This window comes from Staurois parvus, unplaced genomic scaffold (assembly GCF_062004578.1).
Source record: "Staurois parvus isolate SC_StPar_1 unplaced genomic scaffold, SC_StPar_1.0 ptg001052l, whole genome shotgun sequence".
Classification (NCBI taxonomy): domain Eukaryota; kingdom Metazoa; phylum Chordata; class Amphibia; order Anura; family Ranidae; genus Staurois; species Staurois parvus.
This window is the reverse complement of record NW_028318848.1, coordinates 452,497-477,043: the sequence shown is the minus strand read 5'-3', so window position 1 is coordinate 477,043 and position 24,547 is coordinate 452,497. Positions and strand designations below refer to the sequence as shown.

Sequence of the window (24,547 nt, the reverse complement as noted above, 5' to 3'; positions counted from 1 at the left end):
AGCCCAGTGTGAGATCTGCCAATCAGAGCCCAGCGTAAGATCTGCCAATCAGAGCCCAGTATGAGATCAGCCAATCAGAGCTCAGCGTGAGATCAGCCAATCAGAGCCATTCGTGAGATCTGCAAATCAGAGCACAGCGTGAGATCAGCCAATCAGAGCCCAGCAGCTGACCAGCCAATCAGAGCCGAGCGAGATATAAGCCAATCAGAGTCCAGCGTGAGATCAGCCAATCAGAGCGCAGTGTGAGATCAGCCAATCAGAGCACTCTATGAGATCAGCCAATCAGAGCCCACTGTGAGATCAGATCTTACGGTGGGCTCTGATTGGCAGATCTAACACTGGGCTCTGATAAGCTGAACTCACGCTGTGCTCTGATTGGCAGAAATCACATTGGGATCTGATTGGAAGATCTCATGCTGGACTTTGATTGGCAGATCTCACGCTGGAGTCTGATTGGCTGATCTCATACTGGACTCTGATTGGCTGAGGGATGTCCTATACTTTCTGCATGGCGCTCATTGTGTCACCAGTGATCTCACGGAGTGCTCTGATTGGCTGAGAGCTGCGCTACACTTGGTGTGTATTGTGATCGCCAGCCCCATCTAGAGGACACAATGCGGAATTCTCCTGAAATAAATCAAACAGGAAAGTATATCAATATGGCCACTAGATGGAGCCAACTATCATAGGTAACACACCAAGTGTAATGCAGCCCTCAGCCAATCAGAGCACTCCACGAGATCGCTGGTGAAACAATGAGCGCCATGCAGAAAGTATAGGAAATCTCTTAGCCAATCAGAGCCCAGTGTGAGATCTGCCAATCAGAGCACAGAGTGAGATCAGCCAACCAGTGCCCAGCGTGAGATCAGCCAATCAGAGCCCAGCATGAGATCTGCCAATCAGAGCCCAGTGTGAGGTCTGCCAATAAGAGCCCAGCGTGAGGTCTGCCAATCAGATCCCAGTATGAGATCAGGCAATCAGAGCCAGTCGTGAGATCAGTCAATCAAAGCCCAGTGTGAGATCAGCCAATCAGAGCCCTGCAGCAGATCAGCCAGTAAGAGCCCAGCGTGAGATCAGCCAATCAGAGCCCAGCGTGAGATCAGCCAATCAGAGCCCAGCGTGAGATCAGCCAATCAGAGCCCAGCGTGAGAGCAGCCAATCAGAGCCCAGCGTGAGAGCAGCCAATCAGAGCCCAGCGTGAGAGCAGCCAATCAGAGCCCAGCGTGAGAGCAGCCAATCAGAGCCCAGCGTGAGAGCAGCCAATCAGAGCCCAGCGTGAGAGCAGCCAATCAGAGCCCAGCGTGAGAGCAGCCAATCAGAGCGCTGTGTGAGATCAGCCAATCAGAGCCCAGCAGCAGATCAGCCAAACAGAGCCCAGCTTGAGATCAGCCAGTCAGAGTGCAGCATGAGATCAGCCAATCAGAGTCCAGTGTGAGATCAGCCAATCACAGCCCAGTGTTAGATCAACCAATCAGAGTCCAGCGTGACATCAGCCAATCAGAGTCCAGCGTGAGATCAGCCAATCAGAATGCAGCGTGAGATCAGCCAATCAGAGCGCAGCGTGAGATCACAAGACATACACAGACTGGACACGTTTCAAGTTTATCTAAACCCCAGAAGTCCTGCATTTCAGCTTCACAGTCCCTAGATGCGGCGGCTGCATTAGTTTTCTTTTTTTTCCATTTTCACCCAGTGATCCCGCCAGCAACACACTTCCTGTCCTCGGGTGGCAAATCTAACTGTACTCTATCCATGGATCAGCAGCGGTGTCACCCAGATTAGGACCCCCCTTCATCACCTCCATTACACAGCGGGGAATTGTTTTGTAGTTTGCTGATCTCGCGCTGGGCTCTGATTGGCTGATGGATTTCCTATACTTTCTGCATGGTGCTCATTGTGTCACCAGCGACCTCGCGGAGTGCTCTGATTGGCTGAGGGCTGAGTTACACTTGTTGTGTATTGTGATCACCAGCCCCATCTAGAGGACACAATGCGGAATTCTCCTGAAATACAACAAACAGGAAAATACATCAATACGGCCACTAGATGGACCCGACAATCATAGGAAACACACCAAGTGTAACGTAGCCCTCAGCCAATCAGAGCACTCCGCGAGATCGCTGTTGGTACTATGAGCACTATGCAGAAAGTATAGGAACTCCCTCAGCCAATCAGAGCCCAGTGTGAGATCTGCCAATCAGAGCCCAGTGTGAGATCTGCCAATCAGTGCCCAGCATGAGATCTGCCAATCAGAGCCCAGAGTGAGATCAGCAAATCGGAGAGCTGCGTGAGATCAGCCAATCAGAGCCCAGCGTGAGATCAGCCAATCACAGCGCAGCGTGAGATCAGCCAATCGGAGCCCAGCATGAGATCAGCCAATCAGAGCCCACCGTGATATCAGCCAATCAGAGCCCAGCCTGAGATCAGCCAATCAGAGCCCAGCCTGAGATCAGCCAATCAGAGCCCAGCCTGAGATCAGCCAATCAGAGCCCAGCCTGAGATCAGCCAATCAGAGCCTAGCTGAGATAAGCCAATCAGAGCCCAGCATGAGATCAGCCAATCAGAGCTAAGTTTGAGGTCAGCCAATCAGAGCCCAGTGTAAATTCAGCCAATCAGAGTGCAGCGTGAGATCAGCCAATCATAGAACAGCGTGAGATCACAGGACATACACAGACTGGACACGTTTCAAGTTTATCTAAACCCCAGAAGTTCGGCATTGCAGCTTCGCAGTCCCTAGATGTGACGGCTGCATTAGGGAACAAGAAGATCGCCGCAGTGCATGAATCTGCGCATGCGCAGGATCCCGACAAGGCATACAGGTTGGCGGGCACTAGGACCCAGGTGCGCGGGTCAGCAGTGACGGAACAGGCAGGCACTAGGACCCAGGAGCGCCTGTCAGCGCTGGGCAGGCTATTTAAAGAGCATCCTCAGTGCTCATTCAGTGCTGACTGGTCTTCAGCTCCACCCCCCCCGTGTCCTGCTTGTTTCCTGTGCGATTCCTTTGGTGCTGACCCGGCTTGTTCCTGACCCGAGTCTGATTACTCTCCTGCTCCTGGTTCCTGACTTCAGCTCTGCTCCTGACCTTGGCTTCTCCTACTGATTCTGTACCTCGCTGCCCGACTGTTGATGACCTTGGCTTCCTTTGACCCTGCTCCTGTTCTGTGTCCTGGCTACCTACTTGCTCTGCTGCACATCAGGCATTACCCAGAACCTGCTCTGTCTGCTACTACAGTATTCTAATCAGAGGATACACGGCCTTTCCAGGCCATCATCTGCAAGAGCCGCAAGCAACAACACTGGCGCTCTGGTCCCCCTGGTCCCTAGACTCCCACTGTTCCAACCTCAGCGGGGTCAGGGCTAGTGACACAAGTGAGGCCAACCTCGTCAATTCAGTCTCCTATCAGGTACGTGACAATTAGTTTTCCTTTTATCCCATTTTCACCCAGTGATCCCGCCAGCAACACACTTCCTGTCCTCTGGTGGGAACTCTAACTGTACTCTATCCATGGATCAGCAGCGGTGTCACCCAGATTAGGACCCCCCCCCCATCACCTCCATTACACAGCGGGACTTGTTTTGTAGTTTGCTGATCTCACGCTGGGCTCTGATGGGCTGAGGGATTTCCTATACTTTCTGCATGGTGCTCATTGTGTCACCAGTGATATCGCAGAAAGCTCTGATTGGCTGAGGGCTGAGTTACACTTTTTGTGTATTGTGATCGCCAGCCCCATCTAGAGGACACAATGCGAAATTCTCCTGAAATACAACAAACAGGAAAGTACATCAATACGGCCACTAGATGGAGCCAACGATCATAGGAAACACATCAAGTGTAATGCAGCCCTCAGCCAATCAGAGCACTCCACGAGATCGCTGGTGGCACTATGAGCGCTATGCAGAAAGTATACAAAATCCCTCAGCCAATCAGAGCCCAGCGTGAGATCAGCCAATCAGAGCCCAGCGTGAGATCAGCCAATCAGAGCACTCCATGAGATCAGCCAGAGTCCAGCATGAGATCAGCCAATCAGAGCGCAGCGTGCAATCAGCCAATCAGAGTCCTCCATGAGATCATCCAATCATAGCCCAGCGTGAGATCATCCAATCGGAGCCCAGCGTGAGATCATCCAATCGGAGCCCAGCGTGAGATCATCCAATCGGAGCCCAGCGTGAGATCATCCAATCGGAGCCCAGCGTGAGATCATCCAATCGGAGCCCAGCGTGAGATCATCCAATCGGAGCCCAGCGTGAGATCATCCAATCGGAGCCCAGCGTGAGATCATCCAATCGGAGCCCAGCGTGAGATCATCCAATCAGAGCCCAGCGTGAGGTCAGACAATCAAAGCCCAGCGTGAGGTCAGCCAATCAGAGCCCAGCGTGAGGTCAGCCAATCAGAGCCCAGCGTGAGGTCAGCCAATCAGAGCGCAGCGCGAGATCAGCCAATCAGAGCGCAGCGCGAGATCAGCCAATCAGAGCGCAGCGCGAGATCAGCCAATCAGCGCCCAACGTGAGATCAGCCAATCAGAGAGCAGCGTGAGATCAGCCAATCAGCGCCCAACGTGAGATCAGCCAATCCGAGTCCAGCGCGAGATCAGCCAGAGTCCAGCGTGAGATCAGCCAATCAGAGTCCAGCGTGAATTCAGCCAATCAGAGCGCAGCGTTAGATCACAGGACATACACAGACTGGACACGTTTCAAGTTTATCTAATCCCCAGAAGTCCGTCATTGCAGTTTCGCAGTCCCTACATGTGGCGTCTGCGTCTCTCTGTGATTGGACGGTCTGCGTCTCTGTGATTGGACGGTCTGCACCGCTCTGTGATTGGACACTATGTGCCGCTCTGTGATTGGGAGGTCTGCGTCGCTCTGTGATTGGGAGGTCTGCGTCGCTCTGTGATTGGACGGTCTGCGTCGCTCTGTGATTGGACACTATGTGCCGCTCTGTGATTGGACACTATGTGCCGCTCTGTGATTGGCTGGTCTGTGCTGCTCTTTGATTGGACAGTCTGTGCCATTCTGTGATTGGACGGTCCGTGTCTATCTGTGATTGGACATTATGAAGTGTGCTTAGTATCCCAAGTATATAAATACAAAATATAATAAGTGCTCTAAACAAAAACAAAAAACACACAATTCCCAAAATAATAAAATAGTCCTTCAAAATATCAAATCATTCAAAAATCTCAAAATCAACTTCCAGGTGAAGACCGCCTCCAAAGTGATTTCTGAAACCAAAAAACCTCAAAAAAAAAGAGAAAGGAAAACGCACATCGTGTATTATCCGTAACAACTTGAATTATTCATTCCATAACGCATGTGATTCACACAAAAACACTGGTGATCACTATATGGGAAGGAGAATAGCTGTGTAAACACGTGCCTGTGAAACAATCTAGTGATAAAAACTGTGATAAACGTGTCCACTTCTAGAGTGTGCAAATTAAACACCTTTACCAAAAATATATATAAACCCCAGCTTGGTAATCTTCCAGGCCGGGTACTGATATATAATGAGTTCCTCCAGAGGGATCTTCACAGCCGCAGTATTATACTCCTCCCCACATCAGTCTCCAAGCGATGCCCCCCATAAATGGAACCACAACAGTGTAATTCTGTAAAAACGTAAACAGAATTTACTTTATTCATGTGCTTACATATATCTTCATCTTTAAAATTGCCATCAAACAAGAAATCAGCCCAGCCAGACCTCCGGAAATCCTCAGCAGATCCTCTCCTGTGGATCAGAGATTTCCAGGATCCAAAATGGCCGCTCGAGGAGAGGATCTGCTGAGCATTTCTGGAGGTCTGGCTGGGCTGATTTCTTGTTTGTTGAAGTTTGTGAACAAGGGAAGGGTACACCGTATTTTATTGTGATTGGACAGTATGGTCCGCTCTGTTATTGGATGGTCTATGTCTCTCTGTGATTGGATGGTCTGTGTCTCTCTGTGATTGGAGGGTCTGTGTCTCTCTGTGATTGGAGGGTCTGTGTCTCTCTGTGATTGGAGGGTCTGTGTCTCTCTGTGATTGGAGGGTCTGTGTCTCTCTGTGATTGGAGGGTCTGTGTCTCTCTGTGATTGGAGGGTCTGTGTCTCTCTGTGATTGGAGGGTCTGTGTCTCTCTGTGATTGGAGGGTCTGTGTCTCTCTGTGATTGGAGGGTCTGTGTCTCTCTGTGATTGGAGGGTCTGTGCCTCTCTGTGATTGGACGGTCTGTGCCGCTCTGTGATTGGACGGTCAATGTCTATCTGTGATTGGAGGGTCTGTGCCTCCCTGTGATTGGACGGTCTGTGCCTCCCTGTGATTGGACGGTCTGTGCCTCTCTGTGATTGGACGGTCTGTGCCGCTCTGTGATTGGACGGTCTGTGCCTCTCTGTGATTGGATGGTATGGGCCGCTATGTGATTGGACGGTCTTTGTATCTCTGTGAATGGAGGGTTTTTTACCTTAATGCAGAGTATGCAATGAAGTGTTACTAAACCCCGGACCCGGCATGCACTATATCCGGTCTCCCTGGACCCTGCATTCACTATATCTGGTCTCCCCGGACCCTGCATTCACTATATCCGCTCTCCCCGGACCCTGCATTCACTATATCTGGTCTCCGCGGACCCTGCATTCACTATATCTGGTCTCCCAGGACCCTGCATTCACTATATCTGGTCTCCCAGGACCCTGCATTCACTATATCCGGTCTCCCCGGACCCGGCATTCACTATATCCGCTCTCCCCGGACCCTGCATTCACTATATCCGGTCTCCCCGGACCCGGCATTCACTATATCCGCTCTCCCCGGACCCTGCATTCACTATATCTGGTCTCCCCGGACCCTGCATTCACTATATTCGCTCTCCCCGGACCCTGCATTCACTATATCTGGTCTCCCCGGACCCGGCATTCACTATATCTGGTCTCCCACAGTACACAGAACATGGAAATGTAATTATTTTAGTACATATAAACTGCTAAATACGGAGAGGTGGAGGAGAGGTGGATCCATTCATTGTAAACCGTTGGCTGCGATTGGACGGTCTGTGCCGTTTTGTGATTGGACGGCTTGTGCTGCACTGTAATTGGACGGTTTGTGTCGATCTGTGATTGGACGGTTTGTGTCGATCTGTGATTGGACGGTCTGTGTCGATCTGTGATTGGATGGTCTGGGCCGCTCTGTGGTTGGACGGTCTGGGCCGCTCTGTGGTTGGACGGTCTTTGTCTCTTGTGATTGGACGGTCTGTGCCGCTCTGTGATTTGACTGTCTGGGCCTCTCTGTAATTGGACGGTCTGTGCCGCTCTGTGGTTGGACGGTCTGTGCCGCTCTGTGGTTGAACGGTCTGTGCCGCTCTGTGGTTGGACGGTGTGGGCCGCTCTGTGATTGGACGGTCTGTGTCTCTCTGTGATTGGACGGTCTGTGCAGCTTTGTGATTGGACGGTCTGTGTCTCTTGTGATTGGACGGTCTGTGCCGCTCTGTGGTTGGACGGTCTGTGCCGCTCTGTGGTTGGACGGTCTGTGCCGCTCTGTGGTTGGACGGTCTGTGCCGCTCTGTGGTTGGACGGTCTGTGCCGCTCTGTGGTTGGACGGTCTGTGCCGCTCTGTGGTTGGACGGTCTGGTCCGCTCTGTGGTTGGACGGTCGGTGTCTATCTCTGATTGGATGGTATGGCCTGCTCTGTGATTGGTCGGTCTGTGTCTCTCTGTGGTTGGTCGGTCTGTGTCTCTCTGTGGTTGGTCGGTCTGGGCCTCTCTGTGGTTGGTCGGTCCGTGTCTCTCTGTGATTGGACGGTCCGTGTCTCTCTGTGATTGGACGGTCTGTGCCGCTCTGTGATTGGACGGTCGGGGTCTATCTGTGTTTGGACGGTGTGGGCCGCTCTGTGATTGGACGGTCTTTTACCCTAATGCAGAGTATGCAATAAAGTGTTACTAAACCCCGGACCCTGCATTCACTAGATCTGGTCTCCCCGGACCCCGCATTCACTATATCTGATCTCCCCGGACCCCGCATTCACTATATCTGCTCTCCCCGGACCCCGCATTCACTATATCCGCTCTCCCCGGGCCCCGCATTCACTATATCCGATCTCTCCGGACCCCGCATTCACTATATCCGCTCTCCCCGGGCCCCGCATTCACTATATCCGCTCTCCCCGGGCCCCGCATTCACTATATCCGCTCTCCCCGGGCCCCGCATTCACTATATCCGCTCTCCCCGGACCCCGCATTCACTATATCCGCTCTCCCCGGACCCCGCATTCACTATATCCGCTCTCCCCGGACCCCGCATTCACTATATCCGCTCTCCCCGGGCCCCGCATTTAGTATATCCGATCTCCCCGGACCCCGCATTCACTATATCCGGTCTCCCCGGGCCCCGCATTCACTATATCCGGTCTCCCCGGACCCCGCATTCACTATATCCGCTCTCCCCGGGCCCCGCATTCACTATATCCGCTCTCCCCGGGCCCCGCATTCACTATATCCGCTCTCCCCGGACCCCGCATTCACTATATCCGCTCTCCCCGGACCCCGCATTCACTATATCCGCTCTCCCCGGACCCCGCATTCACTATATCCGCTCTCCCCGGACCCCGCATTCACTATATCCGCTCTCCCCGGACCCCGCATTCACTATATCCGCTCTCCCCGGACCCCGCATTCACTATATCCGCTCTCCCCGGACCCCGCATTCACTATATCCGCTCTCCCCGGACCCTGCATTCACTATATCCGCTCTCCCCGGACCCCGCATTCACTATATCCGCTCTCCCCGGACCCCGCATTCACTATATCTGCTCTCCCCGGACCCTGCATTCACTATATCTGCTCTCCCCGGACCCTGCATTCACTATATCTGCTCTCCCCGGACCCCGCATTCACTATATCTGCTCTCCCCGGACCCCGCATTCACTATATCCGGTCTCCCCGGACCCGGCATTCACTATATCTGGTCTCCCACAGTACACAGAACATGGAAATGACATTATTTTAGTACATATAAACTGCTAAATACCGAGAGGTGGAGGTGAGGTGGATCCATTCATTGTAAACAGTCGGTGAGGTTGGGGTCCTCCCAGTGGCCCAGCACTATCCTCAGTCATTTGAAAGTTCTGGAGAACAGCTCTGTCTGTGTCTCTCTGTAATTGGAGGGTCTGTGCCGACTTGTGAAAGGAAGGTCTGGGCAACTTTGTGATTAGATGGTCAGTGTCTATCTGTGATTGGACGGTATGGTCTGCTCTTTGATTGGACGGTCTGTTCCGCTCTGTGATTGGACTGTCTGTGCCGCTCTCTGATTGGACGGTCTGTTCCATTCTGTGATTGGACGGTCTGTGTCTCTCTGTGGTTGGACGGTCTGTTTCTCTCTGTGATTGGACGTTCTGGGACGATCTGTGATTGGACGGTCTCAGTCGCCTTGTCATTGGACGGTCTGTGTCTCTCTGTGATTGGATGGTCTGGGCCGCTCTGTGATTGGACAGTTTGTGCTGCTCTGTGATTTGAGGGTCTGTGCCGCTCTGTGATTTGAGGGTCTGTGCCGCTCTGTGATTGGACGGGCGATGTCTATCTGTGATTTTTCAGTTTGTGCCGCTCTGTGAGTGGAGGGTCTGTGCCGACCTGTGATTGGACAGTCTGCGCCGCTCTGTGATTGGACGGTCTGCGCCGCTCTGTGATTGGACGGTCTGTGTCTCTCTGTGATTGGACAGTCTGTGTCTCTTGTGATTGGATGGTCTGGGCTGCTCTGTGATTGTACAGTTTGTTTCGCTGTGTGATTGGACGGTTTGTGCTGACCTGTGATTGGAAGGTCTGTGCCTCTCTGTAATTGGACGGTGTGGGCCGCTCTGTGATTGGACGGTCTGTGTCTCTCTGTGATTGGATGGTCTTTTATCTTAATGCAGAGTATGCAATAAAGTGTTACTAAACCCCGGACCCGGCATTCACTATATCTGGTCTCCCCGGACCCTGCATTCACTATATCCGGTCTCCCCGGACCCTGCATTCACTATATTCACTATATCCGGTCTCCCCGGACCCTGCATTCACTATATCCGGTCTCCGGGACCCTGCATTCACTATATCTGCTCTCCCCGGACCCTGCATTCACTATATTCACTATATCCGGTCTCCCCGGACCCTGCATTCACTATATTCGGTCTCCCCGGACCCTGCATTCAGGTGGAGGTGGAGGAGAGGTGGATGCATTCATTGTAAACCGTTGACTGAGGTTGGGGCCCTCTCAGTGGCCCAACACTATCCTCTGTCCATTGAATATCCCGGAGAACAGCTCTGTGATTGGACGGTCTGTATCGATCTGTGATTGGACGGTTTCTGCCGCTCTATGATTGGATTATCTGTGCCGCTCTGTGATTGAACGGTCTTTGCCGCTCTGCGATTGGACGGTCTGTGCCGTTTTGTGATTGGACGGCTTGTGCTGCACTGTAATTGGACGGTTTGTGTCGGTCTGTGATTGGACGGTCTGTGTCGATCTGTGATTGGATGGTCTGGGCCGCTCTGTGGTTGGATGGTCTGGGCCACTCTGTGGTTGGACAGTCTGTGCAGCTCTGTGATTGGATGGTCTTTGTCTCTTGTGATTGGACGGTCTTTGTCTCTTGTGATTGGACGATCTTTGTCTCTTGTGATTGGACGACGGTCTTTGCCGCTCTGTGATTTGACTGTCTGGGCCTCTCTGTGGTTGGACGGTCTGTGTCTCTCTGTGGTTGGACGGTCTGTGTCTCTCTGTGATTGGACGGTCTGTGCAGCTTTGTGATTGGACAGTCTGTGTCTCTTGTGATTGGACGGTCTGTGCCGCTCTGTGGTTGGACGGTCTGTGCAGCTCTGTGATTGGACGGTCTGTGCCGCTCTGTGGTTGGACGGTCTGTGCCGCTCTGTGGTTGGACGGTCTGTGCCGCTCTGTGGTTGGACGGTCTGTGCCGCTCTCTGATTGGACGGTCTGTGCCGCTCTCTGATTGGACGGTCTGTGCCGCTCTGTGGTTGGACGGTCTGTGCCGCTCTGTGGTTGGACGGTCTGTGCCGCTCTGTGGTTGGACGGTCTGTGCCGCTCTGTGGTTGGACGGTCTGTGCCGCTCTGTGGTTGGACGGTCTGTGCCGCTCTGTGGTTGGACGGTCTGTGCCGCTCTGTGGTTGGACGGTCTGTGCCGCTCTGTGATTGGACCGTCTGGGCTGCTCTGTGATTGGACGGTGTGGGCCGCTCTGTGATTGGACGGTCTGTGTCTCTCTGCGATTGCATGGTATCCTCCGCTCTGTGATAGGACAGTCTGTGCCGCTCTGTGATTTGACGGTCTGTGCCTCTCTGTAATTGGACGGTCTGTGCCGCTCTGTGGTTGGACGGTCTGTGCCGCTCTGTGGTTGGACGGTCTGTGCCGCTCTGTGGTTGGACGGTCTGTGCCGCTCTGTGGTTGGACGGTCTGTGCCGCTCTGTGGTTGGACGGTCTGTGCCGCTCTGTGGTTGGACGGTCTGTGCCGCTCTGTGATTGGACGGTCTGGTCCGCTCTGTGATTGGACGGTCTGGTCCGCTCTGTGATTGGACGGTCTGGTCCGCTCTGTGATTGGACGGTCTGTGCCGCTCTGTGATTGGACGGTCTGTGCCGCTCTGTGGTTGGACGGTTTGTGTCGACCTGTGATTGGAGAGTATGTGCCGCTCTGTGACTGGACGGTCGGTGTCTATCTCTGATTGGACGGTCTGGTCCGCTCTGTGATTGGACGGTCTGGTCCGCTCTGTGATTGGACGGTCGGTGTCTATCTCTGATTGGATGGTATGGCCTGCTCTGTGATTGGACGGTCTGGGCCTCTCTGTGATTGGTCAGTCTGTGTCGCTCTGTGATTGGACGGTCTGGTCCGCTCTGTGATTGGACGGTCTGGTCCGCTCTGTGATTGGACGGTCTGGTCCGCTCTGTGATTGGACGGTCTGGTCCGCTCTGTGATTGGACGGTCTGGTCCGCTCTGTGATTGGACGGTCTGGTCCGCTCTGTGATTAGACAGTCTGTGCCAGTTTGTGATTAGACGGTCTGTGCCGCTCTGTGGTTGGACGGTTTGTGTCGACCTGTGATTGGAGAGTATGTGCCGCTCTGTGATTGGACGGTCGGTGTCTATCTCTGATTGGATGGTATGGCCTGCTCTGTGGTTGGACGGTCTGTGCCGCTCTGTGATTGGACGGTCTGTGCCGCTCTGTGATTGGACGGTCTGTGCCGCTCTGTGATTGGACGGTCTGTGCCGCTCTGTGATTGGACGGTCTGTGCCAGTTTGTGATTAGACGGTCTGTGCAAGTTTGTGATTAGACGGTCTGTGCCGCTCTGTGGTTGGACGGTTTGTGTCGACCTGTGATTGGAGAGTATGTGCCGCTCTGTGATTGGACGGTCGGTGTCTATCTCTGATTGGATGGTATGGCCTGCTCTGTGATTGGACGGTCTGGGCCTCTCTGTGATTGGTCAGTCTGTGCCGCTCTGTGATTGGACGGTCGGGGTCTATCTGTGTTTGGACGGTGTGGGCCGCTCTGTGATTGGACGGTCTTTTACCCTAATGCAGAGTATGCAATAAAGTGTTACTAAACCCAGGACCCTGCGTTCATTATATCTGGTCTCCCCGGACCCGGCATTCACTATATCTGGTCTCCCCGGACCCTGCATCCACTATATCTGGTCTCCCCGGACCCTGCATTCATTATATCTGGTCTCCCCGGACTCTGCATTCACTATATCTGGTCTCCCCGGACCCTGCCTTCACTATATCTGGTCTCCCCGGACCCTGCATTCACTATATCTGGTCTCCCCGGACCCTGCATTCACTATATCTGGTCTCCCCGGACCCTGCATTCACTATATCTGGTCTCCCCGGACCCTGCATTCACTATATCCGGTCTCTCCGGACCCTGCATCCACTATATCCGGTCTCCCCGGACCCTGCATTCACTATATCTGGTCTTCACGGACCCTGCATTCACTATATCTGGTCTCCCCGAACCCTGCATCCACTATATCCGGTCTCCCAGGACCCTGCATTCACTATATCTGGTCTCCCCGGACCCGGCATTCACTATATCTGGTCTCCCACAGTACACAGAACATGGAAATGACATTATTTTAGTACATATAAACTGCTAAATACCGAGAGGTGGAGGTGAGGTGGAGTGGAGAGGAGGTGGAAGAGATGTGGACGTGGAATGGAGGAGAGGTGGGGAGGAGGAGATGTGGAGGTGAGGTCAAGTGGAGGTTGAGGTGAGGTGGATCCATTCATTGTAAACAGTCGGTGAGGTTGGGGTCCTCCCAGTGGCCCAGCACTATCCTCAGTCCATTGAAAGTTCTGGAGAACAGCTCTGTCTGTGTCTCTCTGTAATTGGAGGGTCTGTGCCGACTTGTGAAAGGAAGGTCTGGGCAACTTTGTGATTAGATGGTCAGTGTCTATCTGTGATTGGACGGTCTCTTCCGCTCTGTGATTGGACGGTCTCTTCCGCTCTGTGATTGGACGGTCTCTTCCGCTCTGTGATTGGACAGTCTGTTCCATTCTGTGATTGGACGGTCTGTTCCATTCTGTGATTGGACGGTCTGTTCCATTCTGTGATTGGACGGTCTGTTTCTCTCTGTGGTTGGACGGTCTGTTTCTCTCTGTGGTTGGACGGTCTGTGTCTCTCTGTGGTTGGACGGTCTGTTTCTCTCTGTGATTGGACGTTCTGGGACGATCTGTGATTGGACGGTCTCAGTCGTCTTGTCATTGGACGGTCTCAGTCGCCTTGTCATTGGACGGACTGTGTCTCTCTGTGATTGGATGGTCTGGGCCGCTCTCTGATTGGACGGTCTGTTCCATTCTGTGATTGGACTGTCTCTGTCTCTCTGTGGTTGGACGGTCTGTTTCTCTCTGTGATTGGACGTTCTGGGACGATCTGTGATTGGACGGTCTCAGTCGCCTTGTCATTGGACGGTCTGTGTCTCTCTGTGATTGGATGGTCTGGGCCGCTCTGTGATTAGACGGTATGGTCTGCTCTGTGATTGGACAGTTTGTGCCGCTCTGTGAGTGGAGGGTCTGTGCCGACCTGTGATTGGACAGTCTGTGCCGCTCTGTGATTGGACAGTCTGCGCCGCTTTGTGATTGGATGGTCTGTGTCTCTTGTGATTGGATGGTCTGAGCTGCTCTGTGATTGTACAGTTTGTTTCGCTGTGTGATTGGACGGTTTGTGCTGACCTGTGATTGGAAGGTCTGTGTCTCTCTGTAATTGGACGGTGTGGGCCGCTCTGTGATTGGACGGTCTGTGTCTGTCTGTGATTGGATGGTCTTTTATCTTAATGCAGAGTTAAAGTGTTACTAATCCCCGGACCCTGCATTCACTATATCTGGTCTCCCCGGACCCTGCATTCACTATATCTGGTCTCCCCGGACCCGGCATTCACTATATCTGGTCTCCCGGACCCTGCATTCACTATATCCGGTCTCCCGGACCCTGCATTCACTATATCCGGTCTCCCGGACCCTGCATTCACTATATCCGCTCTCCCCGGACCCTGCATTCACTATATCTGGTCTCCTGGACCCTGCATTCACTATATCCGATCTCCCCGGACCCTGCATTCACTATATCCGGTCTCCCGGACCCTGTATTCACTATATCCGGTCTCCCAGGACCCTGCATTCACTATATCCGGTCTCCCCGGACCCTGCATTCACTATATCCGGTCTCCCAGGACCCTGCATTCACTATATCCGGTCTCCCAGGACCCTGCATTCACTATATCCGGTCTCCCCGGACCCTGCATTCACTATATCCGGTCTCCCCGGACCCTGCATTCACTATATCCGGTCTCCCAGGTCCCTGCATTCACTATATCCGGTCTCCCGGACCCTGCATTCACTATATCCGGTCTCCCCGGACCCTGCATTCACTATATCCGGTCTCCCCGGACCCTGCATTCACTATATCCGGTCTCCCAGGACTCTGCATTCACTATATCCGGTCTCCCCGGACCCTGCATTCACTATATCTGGTCTCCCGGGACCCTGCATTCACTATATCTGGTCTCCCGGGACTCTGCATTCACTATATCTGGTCTCCCGGGACTCTGCATTCACTATATCTGTTCTCCCGGGACCCCGCATTCACTATATCTGGTCTCCCACAGTACACAGAACATGGGAATGTAATTATTTTAGTAAATATAAACTGCTAAATACGGAGAGGTGGAGGAGAGGTGGATCCATTCATTGTAAACAGTCGGCGAGGTTGGGGCCCTCTCAGTGGCCCAGCACTATCCTCTGTCCATTGAAAGTCCCGGAGAACAGCTCTGTGATTGGACGGTCTGTATCGATCTGTGATTGGACGGTCTGTATCGATCTGTGATTGTACAGTCTGTGCCGACCTGTGATTGTACGGTCTGTGCCGACCTGTGATTGGACTGTGTTTGTCTCTCTGTGAAAGGACGGTCTGTGCCGCTCTGTGATTGGACGGTCTGTGCCGCTCTGTGATTGGACGGTCTGTGCCACTCTGTGATTGGACGGTCTGTGCCACTCTGTGATTGGACGGTCTGTGCCACTCTGTGATTGGACGGTCTGTGCCACTCTGTGATTGGACGGTCTGTGCCACTCTGTGATTGGACGGTCTGTGCCGACCTGTGATTGGACGGTCTCTGTCGCTCTGTGATTGGACGGTCTGTGCCGCCCTGTGATTGGACGGTCTGTGCCGCCTTGTGATTTGACGGTCTGGGCTGCTCTGCGATTGGACGGTCTGGGCCGCCCTGTGATTGGACGGTCTGTGCCGCCTTGTGATTTGACGGTCTGGGCTGCTCTGCGATTGGACGGTCTGGGCCGCTCTGTGATTGGACGGTATGTTTTACTCTGCGATTGGACGGTCTGGGCCGCACTGCGATTTGACGGTCTGGGCCGCACTGCGATTTGACGGTGTGGGCCACTCTGCGATTTGACGGTCAGGGCCGCTCTGCGATTGGACGGTCTGTGTCTCTCTGTGATTGGACAGTCTTGGCCTCTCTGTAATTGGAAAGGTCTGTGCCAATCTGTGATTGGACGGTCGGTGTCTATCTGTGATTGGACGGTATGGTCTGCTCTGTGATTGGATGGTCTTCGCTGCTCTGTGATTGGACGGTCTGGGACGCTCTTTAATTGGATGGTCTGTGTCTCTCTGTGATTGGACGGTCTGTGTCTCTCTGTGATTGGACGGTCTTTGCTGCTCTGTGATTAGACTTTCTTAGAGTTGGAGAGAACAGGAAGGAGAGAGAGAAGCCATGTTTTGGAGCATGGAGCCCAGATTGGCTGATCTCACACTGGGCTCTGATTGGCTGATCTGCTAATGGGCTCTGATTGGCTGATCTCACGCTGGACTCTTATTGGCTGATCTCATGGTGGGCTCTGATTGGCAGATCTCAAGGTGGGCTCTGATTGGCTGATCTCACACTGGGCTGTGATAGGTTTATCTCACACTGGGCTCTGATTGGCTGATCTCACGCTGTGCTCTGATTGGCTGATCTCACGCTGTGCTCTGATTGGCTGATCTCACGCTGGACTCTGATTGGCTGATCTCACGCTGGACTCTGATTGGCTGATCTCAGACTGGGCTCTGATTGTCTGATCTCACACTGCGCTCTGATTGGCTGATCTCACGCTGCTCTGTGATTGGCTGATCTCAGACTGGGCTCTGATTGGCTGATCTCACACTGCGCACTGATTGGCTGATCTCATGCTGGACTCTGATTGGCTGATCTCACGCTGGGCTCTTATTGGCTGAGCTGATGGTGGGCTCTGATTGGCTGAACTCATGCTGCACTCTGACTGATCGCACCCTGCGCTCTTATTGGCTGATCTCTGCCTTGGCTCTGGTTGACTGATCTCATGCTGGGCTCTGATTGGCTGATGGCACGCTGAGCTCTGATTGGCTGATCTCTGATTGGCTGATCTCATGCTGGACTTTGACTGGCTGATCTCATGCTGGGGACTGATTAGCAGATCTCACGCTGGGCTCTGATTGGCTGAGCGATTTCCTATACTTTCTGCATAGTGCTCTTAGTGCCACCAGCGATCTCGTGAAGTGCTCTGATTGGCTGAGGTCTGCGTTACACATGGTGTGTTTCCTATGATTATCGGCTCCATCTAGTGGCCGTATTGATGTACTTTCCTGTTTGTTATATTTCAGGAGAATTCCACATTGTGTCCTCTAGATGGGGTTGGCGATCACAATACACAAGTCCCTCAGCCAATCAGAGCACTCCGCGAGATCGCTGGTTACACAATGAGCACCATGCAGAAAGTATAGGAAATCCCTCAGCCAATCAGAGCCCAGAATGAGATCAGCGAACTACAAAAGTCCCTGCTGTGTAATGGAGGTGATGAGGTGGGGTCCTAATCTGGGTGACACCGCTGCTGATTCATGGATAGAGTACAGTTAGAGTTGCCACCCGAGGACAGGATGTATTTTGCTTTCAGGATTACTGGGTGAAAATGGAAAAAAAAGAAAACTAATGCAGCCGCCACATCTAGGGACTGCAAAGCTGCAATACTTCTGGGGTTTAGGTAAACTTGAAACGTGTCCAGTCTGTTTATATCCTGTGATCTAATGCTGGACTCTGATTGGCTGATCTCACGCTGGGCTCTGATTGGCTAATCTCACGCTGGGCTCTGATTGGCTAATCTCACGCTGGGCTCTGATTGGCTGATCTCACGCTGGGCTCTGATTGGCTGATCTCATGCTGCGCTCTGATTGGCTGATCTCACACTGTGCTCTGATTGGCTGATCTCACGCTGGACTCTGATTGGCTGATCTCACGCTGGACTCTGATTGGCTGATCTCACGCTGGACTCTGATTGGCTGATCTCACACTGGGCTCTGATTGGCTAAGGGATTTCCTATACTTTCTGCATAGCACTCATAGTGCCACCAGCGATCTCGCGGTGTGCTCTGATTGGCTGAGTGCTGCGTTACACTTGGTGTGTTTCCTATGATAATCGGCTCCATCTAGTGGTCGTATTGATGTACTTTCCTGTTTGTCATATTTCAGGAGAATTACGCATTGTGTCCTCTAGATTGGTTGATCTAATGCTGGACTCTGATTGGCAGATCTCACCTTTGGCTCTGATCGGCTGATCTCACGCTGTGCTCTGATTGGCTGATCTCATGAAGTGCTTTGACTGGCTGATCTCACGCTACTCTCTGATTGGCTGATCTCAAACTGGGCTCTGATTGACTGATCTTAGACTGGGGTCTGATTTTCTGTAAACAATACAGATCTCTTCCCTGTCAGCTCCAGCACAGTGATTTGTACGGCTCTGCATAGCATAGTCATACAAAGCAGTGTGCCTACAGTTGAAAGCATAGACACAGCTTACTGTGAAACAGCACACAGTTAACCCTTTGATTGCCCCACATGTTAACCCCTTCCTCCCCAGTGTCATTAGTACAATGTCAGTGCTTTTTATTAGCACTGATCGCTGTATTGGTGTCTCTGGGGATGTCAGTGACACCAAGTCAGAATGCCCACTGCAATCCCACTATAAGGCGCCGATTGCCGCCATTACTAGTAAAAATTAACCACCATTTGTAAATGCTATAACTTTCAACCAAACTAAACCAATCAGTTTACATGTATTGGGAGTTATTTTAGTAAAGATTTGGAGCAGAATACATTTTGGCCTAAATTCGTGACGACATTTGTTTTTTTTTATTTTTTTTACTGGACATGTTTAACCTCTTGCCTACCAGGTACTCATACCCCCTTCCTGCCCACGCCAATTTTCAGTTTTCAGCGCTGTCGCACTTTGAATGACAATTGCACAGTCATGCAACACTGTACCCATATGAAATTTTTATTATTTTTTTCACAAAAATTGAGTTTTCTTTTGGTGGTATTTACTTGCCGCTGGGTGATTTCTTTTTTGTGTTATAAACAATAAAAGAGATAACATTTTGGAAAAAAAAAGTTTTTCTTTGTTTCTATTAAAAATTTTTGCAAACAGGTAATTTTTTCTCCTTCAGTGATGTGCGTTGATGAGGCTGCACTGATAGGCAGCACTGATGAGATGACATGGATAGGCAGCACTGATGGGCATGGATAGGCAGCACTGATGAGCTGGCACTGATGATGCTGCACTGATATGCAACAATTATGGGCACTGATAGGTAGCACTGATGGGTGGCATTGACTGGCGGCACTGCTGGGCAGCACTGACTGGCGGCACTGCTGGGCAGCACTGATTGGCGGCACTACTGGGTGCCACTGATGGGCACTGGTGGGTGGCACTGATGAGTACTGGTGGGTGGCACTGATGGGCACTTGTGGGCGGCACTGTTGGGCACAGGTGGCCCCTGATGGTCAGTGCTGATTCGTCCTCTGTAGGACACAGCAATCACAGATATCGCCGGGTGCGTGCCCCTGTGGGCGCGCGGGAGGGCGCGTTCTGGGAGGAGGTCATATGATGCCCTCCCAGAACTGGCCGGCCACAGTGAAACCGTCATTTGGCTATCTGTGGTTGGCAAGTGGTTAATGGCAAAAAGTAAAAAATACCACCAAAATAAAGCTCTGTTCTTGGGAAAAAAATTTCATTTGGGCAGTGTTGCATGACCGCGCAATTGTCAGTTAAAATAACGCTGCGCCATAACGCAAAAAATGTCCTGGTCAGGAAGGGGGGTAAATCCTCCGGAGGACAAGTGGTTAAAGGCCTTATTGCTTTTTCTGAAATCAGTAGAATGATGGGCTTTACCAAAAAGTGGGAATTTTGTTTTGTCTGTCCACAGCACATTCTTCCAAAAGGAATTTTGGCTTCCTCAGGTACGTTTTGGCAAACTCCAATCTGTCTTTTTTGTGTTTCTGTGTCAGCAGTGGGGTCCTCCTGGGTCTCCTACCATAGCATCTCTTTTCATTCAGATGGCAATGTACAGTGTGAGCTGACACAGTTGTACCCTGGACCTGAAGGTCAGCTTGAATTTGTCTGGAAGTTGATCGAAGTTCTTTAGCCACCATTCATACAATCCTTTGTTGCAGTATTTAATTGATCTCTCTCGTTTGTCCAAATCCAGGGAGATTAGCTACAGGGCCATGGGCTGTAAACTTCTTGACAATGTTGTGCACAGCGGACACAGGAACATTAACCACTTGCCCTCCTGAGGATTTACCCCCCTTAATGACCAGGCCTCTTTTTGCTACTCGGCGCTGCACTAATTCAACTGATAATTGCGCGGTCATGCAATGCTGCACCCAAACGAAATTTACGTCCTTTTTTTCACACAAATAGAAACTTTCTTTTGGGGGTATTTGATCACCTGTGCGCTTTTTATTTTTTCACGCTGTAAACAAAAAAAGACCAAAAAGTTTGAAGAAAAACGATATTTTTTACTTTCAGCTATAAAAAATATATAGTAAACTCAAAGATAGTTATAAATTTAGGCCAAATGTATTCTTCTACATGTTTTTGGTAAAAAAAATCCCAATAAGTGTATATTGATTGCTTTGTGTGGAAGTTATAGCGTCTACAAACTATGATATAAATACTGCAATTTACGCCATTTTTTTGCTATACAGCGCTGTGCTAGTTTAACGGACAATTGCGCGGTCATGCAATACTGCACGTAAATGAAATTTATGTCCTTTTTTTCACACAAATAGAGCTTTCTTTTGGTGGTATTTGATTGCCTGTGCGTTTATTTTTTGCGCTACAAAAAAAAGGCTGACAATTTTGAGGAAAAAAATCAATATTTTGGACTTTTTGCTATAAAACATGTCCAGTAAAAAAATGTAAAAATCAAATTTTGTCATAAATTTTTGCCAAAATGCATTCTGCAACATGTCTTTGCTAAAAAAAAAAACCCAATACGTGTAAATTAATTGGTTTACATGAAAGTTATAGCTTTTACCAATGGCGGGAAAGATACTGGGATTTTAATTTTTTTGTATACAAATAATGGCGGCGATCAGCGACTTATGGCGGCGATTAGTGACTTGTGGCGGCAATCATGGAGGGACTGCGGGACAGCGGCGGACATTCTGACACTGGGGGGAAACTGACTTGGGGTCACTGACATCCCCAGTGACACCAATACAGTGATCAGTGCAAACAAAAACTACTGACACTGTACTAATGGCCCTGGGGAGAAAGGGGTTAACTTTTTTATTTACTGAAAGGGTTAACTGTATGAGGGGAGTGTTTTACTAGGGGGCGGGGTGTGTACTGCTGATAGGGAGAGAGAAATAAACTCTTCTCTCCAGCCCAGTGTGTCAGGAGCTGTCAGGGAACTGACAGAAAGCAGAGCTACTGCAGCCCTGCTCTCTGTCATTGATTGCCGCTAATCAGCGGGACACAGCCGGTAACGACCGGCTGTGACCCGGTGACTGACATCCGCGGCTGTGATTGGCGGGACAGATAGGGCGGTGGCGCGCCTCGCGCGCGCCCCCTGCCTGTTTTGAAAACACACGTTTTAAAACGTGGTTTTGCCCAGCCGTGCCGCCCTGCCAATGTATTTATACAGTGGCTGGGTAGCATGTGGTTAAGAGCTCTGGAGTTGGACTTGTAACCTTGAGATTGTCCATGCTTTTCCACAATTTTTGTTTTCAAATCCTCAGACAATTCCTTGCTGCTTTCTCTTCTCCAAGCTCCATATGGCACATAAGGACACAGAACAGAAAGGTTGAGTAAATTTTTCACGATTTTTAACTGGTTGCCGGTGTGATTTCTATATTGTCAGCGCCTGTTAATTGATAGAGGTGAGTTTAATTACAAATTATAGGAGCATCACAAACTTGGAACGCAATTATTTCTTAAATTTTGAGAAGGTGCCAATAATTTTTGTCCAGCCCATTTTTGGGGTTTTGCGTGAAATGTGTCAGATTTGGATTTTTTGGCCATAGCTGTATATAATAAGAAAAGTCCTAGCTATTTGTCCTGAAAAACTGCATGTACAATCATTCTGTGTGAGTGAATCAGCATTCCCTCTCTAGTTTCAGGGAATTTTCCCGCATTTATATAAAGCCATGGCTGTTGTGGGAAATGAATACAGTTGAGTGTTCTTAGGATATTTTCTCTTTTGATGGAATGTTTTTGGGGCATTTTCCCTTAGAATCAAAAGTTCTTAGAATATGTGCTTAGATTCACCAGCGCAAATACAACACCTTGTATAATAATTACCACATTCTAGTTCAATTTAGCAATGTTGGAACAAACAGAATACACCGAATCAGCATTACACACCTTCTGTGAAAAACTATTTAAATCTAAAAAAATAACATTTTGCACAAATTAAAAACATTTGCAAGGTTATTATTTACGATATTAAAGTGGAACTTCACTCTCTCAATCAACATTGAGTAGCATTAGTAAATGGATAGGAAGGTATAATATATTTACTTGTTTTAAACTTTTTTTGTTTACATTTCTTCAGTTACTTCCTGGTTTTCATGCCTAGGCAAATGGTGTCATACATCCCAGGAGTCTTCAGAAGGGGAGGAGGGCCTTTCTCAGCTAAGCACACCCACCTTCCTGCATGCCTGAACTAAGGGCAGATGGATTCCAGATCCCAGGAAGTAAATTCCTCTGCCCTTTCTTAGGCTCCATGCACACCAGGTGTTTTGATAATGCTGGTAATGTTAGCTGTGTAAAGTCACGTTAAAAATGTGATTTTTTTTTTTTAAACGTTTTTGCATTAGCGTTTAGTGGTGTTTTCCCACGTTTGCATTTTTTAGTGTTTTTTTTTTACAAAAAAAATATTTATGTGGTTAAAAAAAGTCCAAAAATTCTGGTTTGTGTCGTTTTACCACGTTTTTCAGCATTAGAGCGTTCTTACAGCTAAAAAACTCCTCTAGAACCCACTTGTCCTGGGTTTTCTCCAGCCAAAAAACATTGATTCCAGTCTATGTGTGCATGGACACATAGGATAACATGCTGGGGGGTTTGCTGGCTGTAGAAAAAAACATCAAAAGCCAAAAACAGCCGCTGTAAAAATGTTCGGTGCACATGAGGACTTAGGTTGGCTGCTGCCTGAAATGCTAGAGAAGTGTTCTTCATAGTGATTTCTCAGCAAAATACAGCATGGAGACATGGATGGATGGATAGGGGAGTTTGCTTTGAATATTAAAAATGAATAGTGTTTTTGGTTTGCGCTGCTTAGATGCCGTGTAGTTCCCCTTTAAGGCGTTTCCCCCCATTTAGAGATGAGCTTTCACTGTGTGCAGTAATAAACGTACAGAGTTCCTCTGAAAAGCGACTTGTCCCGTGTCACTACACTGTGACTTGTATGTTGCATTAGGAGGGGCGTGCTGAGCCTGCACCCACTCCCCCAGTCCAGTGTACTGTACCTGGGTTACCTCCCAGTAACAGAATGGAATGGCGCCGAGCACACAGCACTGACCTCATGCGTGTTCTCACTTAACTCTTTCCATCCCGCACCTCGTGACTAGGCCATAGATCTCCATAATGCAGGTTTGGATCTCGTTGCCATTGGATTCTGACAGCTGGGGGGGGGCCAGAACATCGACCCACTCGCTTCCAGATAACCTGTCACCTTACCAGGTAACACGCCTAACCAGGGGCGGACTGACCATTTGGAAACCTTTTTCATAGGCTTTTTTGAGTTTGGGCAAGGACATGGGGGCCCCGTGATCCCCTATTGCCCGGGGGCCCCATGAGTTGTCAGTCCGCCTCTGCGCCTAACGAATGGTTGTTTGTACCTTCACTTGGAGACCCATAACAACTACACTCCTCTTGTCTTGCTGAGTTACCTTTTAGCAACAGCGTTACTTCACACTCCACAGTGCTCTACTTACCCAAGTTATCCGGAATACGCCAGAACCAACATAGACCTCTTTGAATCACTTCAGCCCCGGCTAATAACGGTAAATATGACTTTACTCAACAAGTGCAGCATACGCTCAATATGAACAACATCCCGTCCCCAATCCTAAGATGACATATTGGCCCAGGCCTACCTCCATAAGGTCCATTACAGCATTGTCCATGTCTGGATGTCCTCCGAGAAATCCAGGTCTTCAACAACACCAATGACTACGCTCACAGGTGGTGCTGTAGCTCCTGGACCCACTGAAACCTGCCTTTTTTGGACCTCAGCCATCCCCCCTTTTATAGCACAGGTGGGCTGGTTAGGTTGAAAAGCCCAGGCATTTGGGTACAACGGTTAACTCTTTCCCCCAGCCTGGGCCTAACTCATTGGAGCCACATACTGTATTTCAACCTTCCTACAAAAAGAGGACAAAGTTTTGTCGTCAGTTTTGTTTGCAGACTAAGTGTATAGTCCATAGGGCGCTCCTGCTGAAACTAGACCTCTGTAGCCACTAGGAGGGTGTCAGAATGGATATCCAGGATAGAGAAGCCAAACAGACACTGAGGCAGCTCTTCACAGAGTTGGAAGCAAATCTCTAGTGCAAAAAGACATGGAAAGAAGGCGCCTCTAAGTGTAGTATTGGCAGTTTATTAACATACAGAGATAAAATTCTACTTACAGGAAGTCAAAACATGACAGGCTCATCATAGTAAATTCGACTGATGTTCCTGGTGGTATGGGTTAAGGGCCATCCGGCTGTTCAGCGGCAGCATGACCCAGGGAACACAGGGATGTCGGAACT

The 24,547-nt window shown here is 50.4% G+C and overlaps 1 protein-coding gene across 1 annotated transcript in view; it reads left to right on the top strand.

Annotated features, from left to right (window-relative positions):
- The first annotated feature begins 13,956 nt into the window (after window positions 1-13,956).
- Window positions 13,957-24,547, top strand: part of LOC149440794 (class I histocompatibility antigen, F10 alpha chain-like) — a 35,522-nt gene continuing 24,931 nt past the window's right edge. The window contains exon 1 of the mRNA XM_089658138.1: window positions 13,957-13,993. Coding sequence (XP_089514264.1) covers window positions 13,957-13,993 — 37 coding nt within the window. The remainder of the gene's footprint in view (window positions 13,994-24,547) is intronic.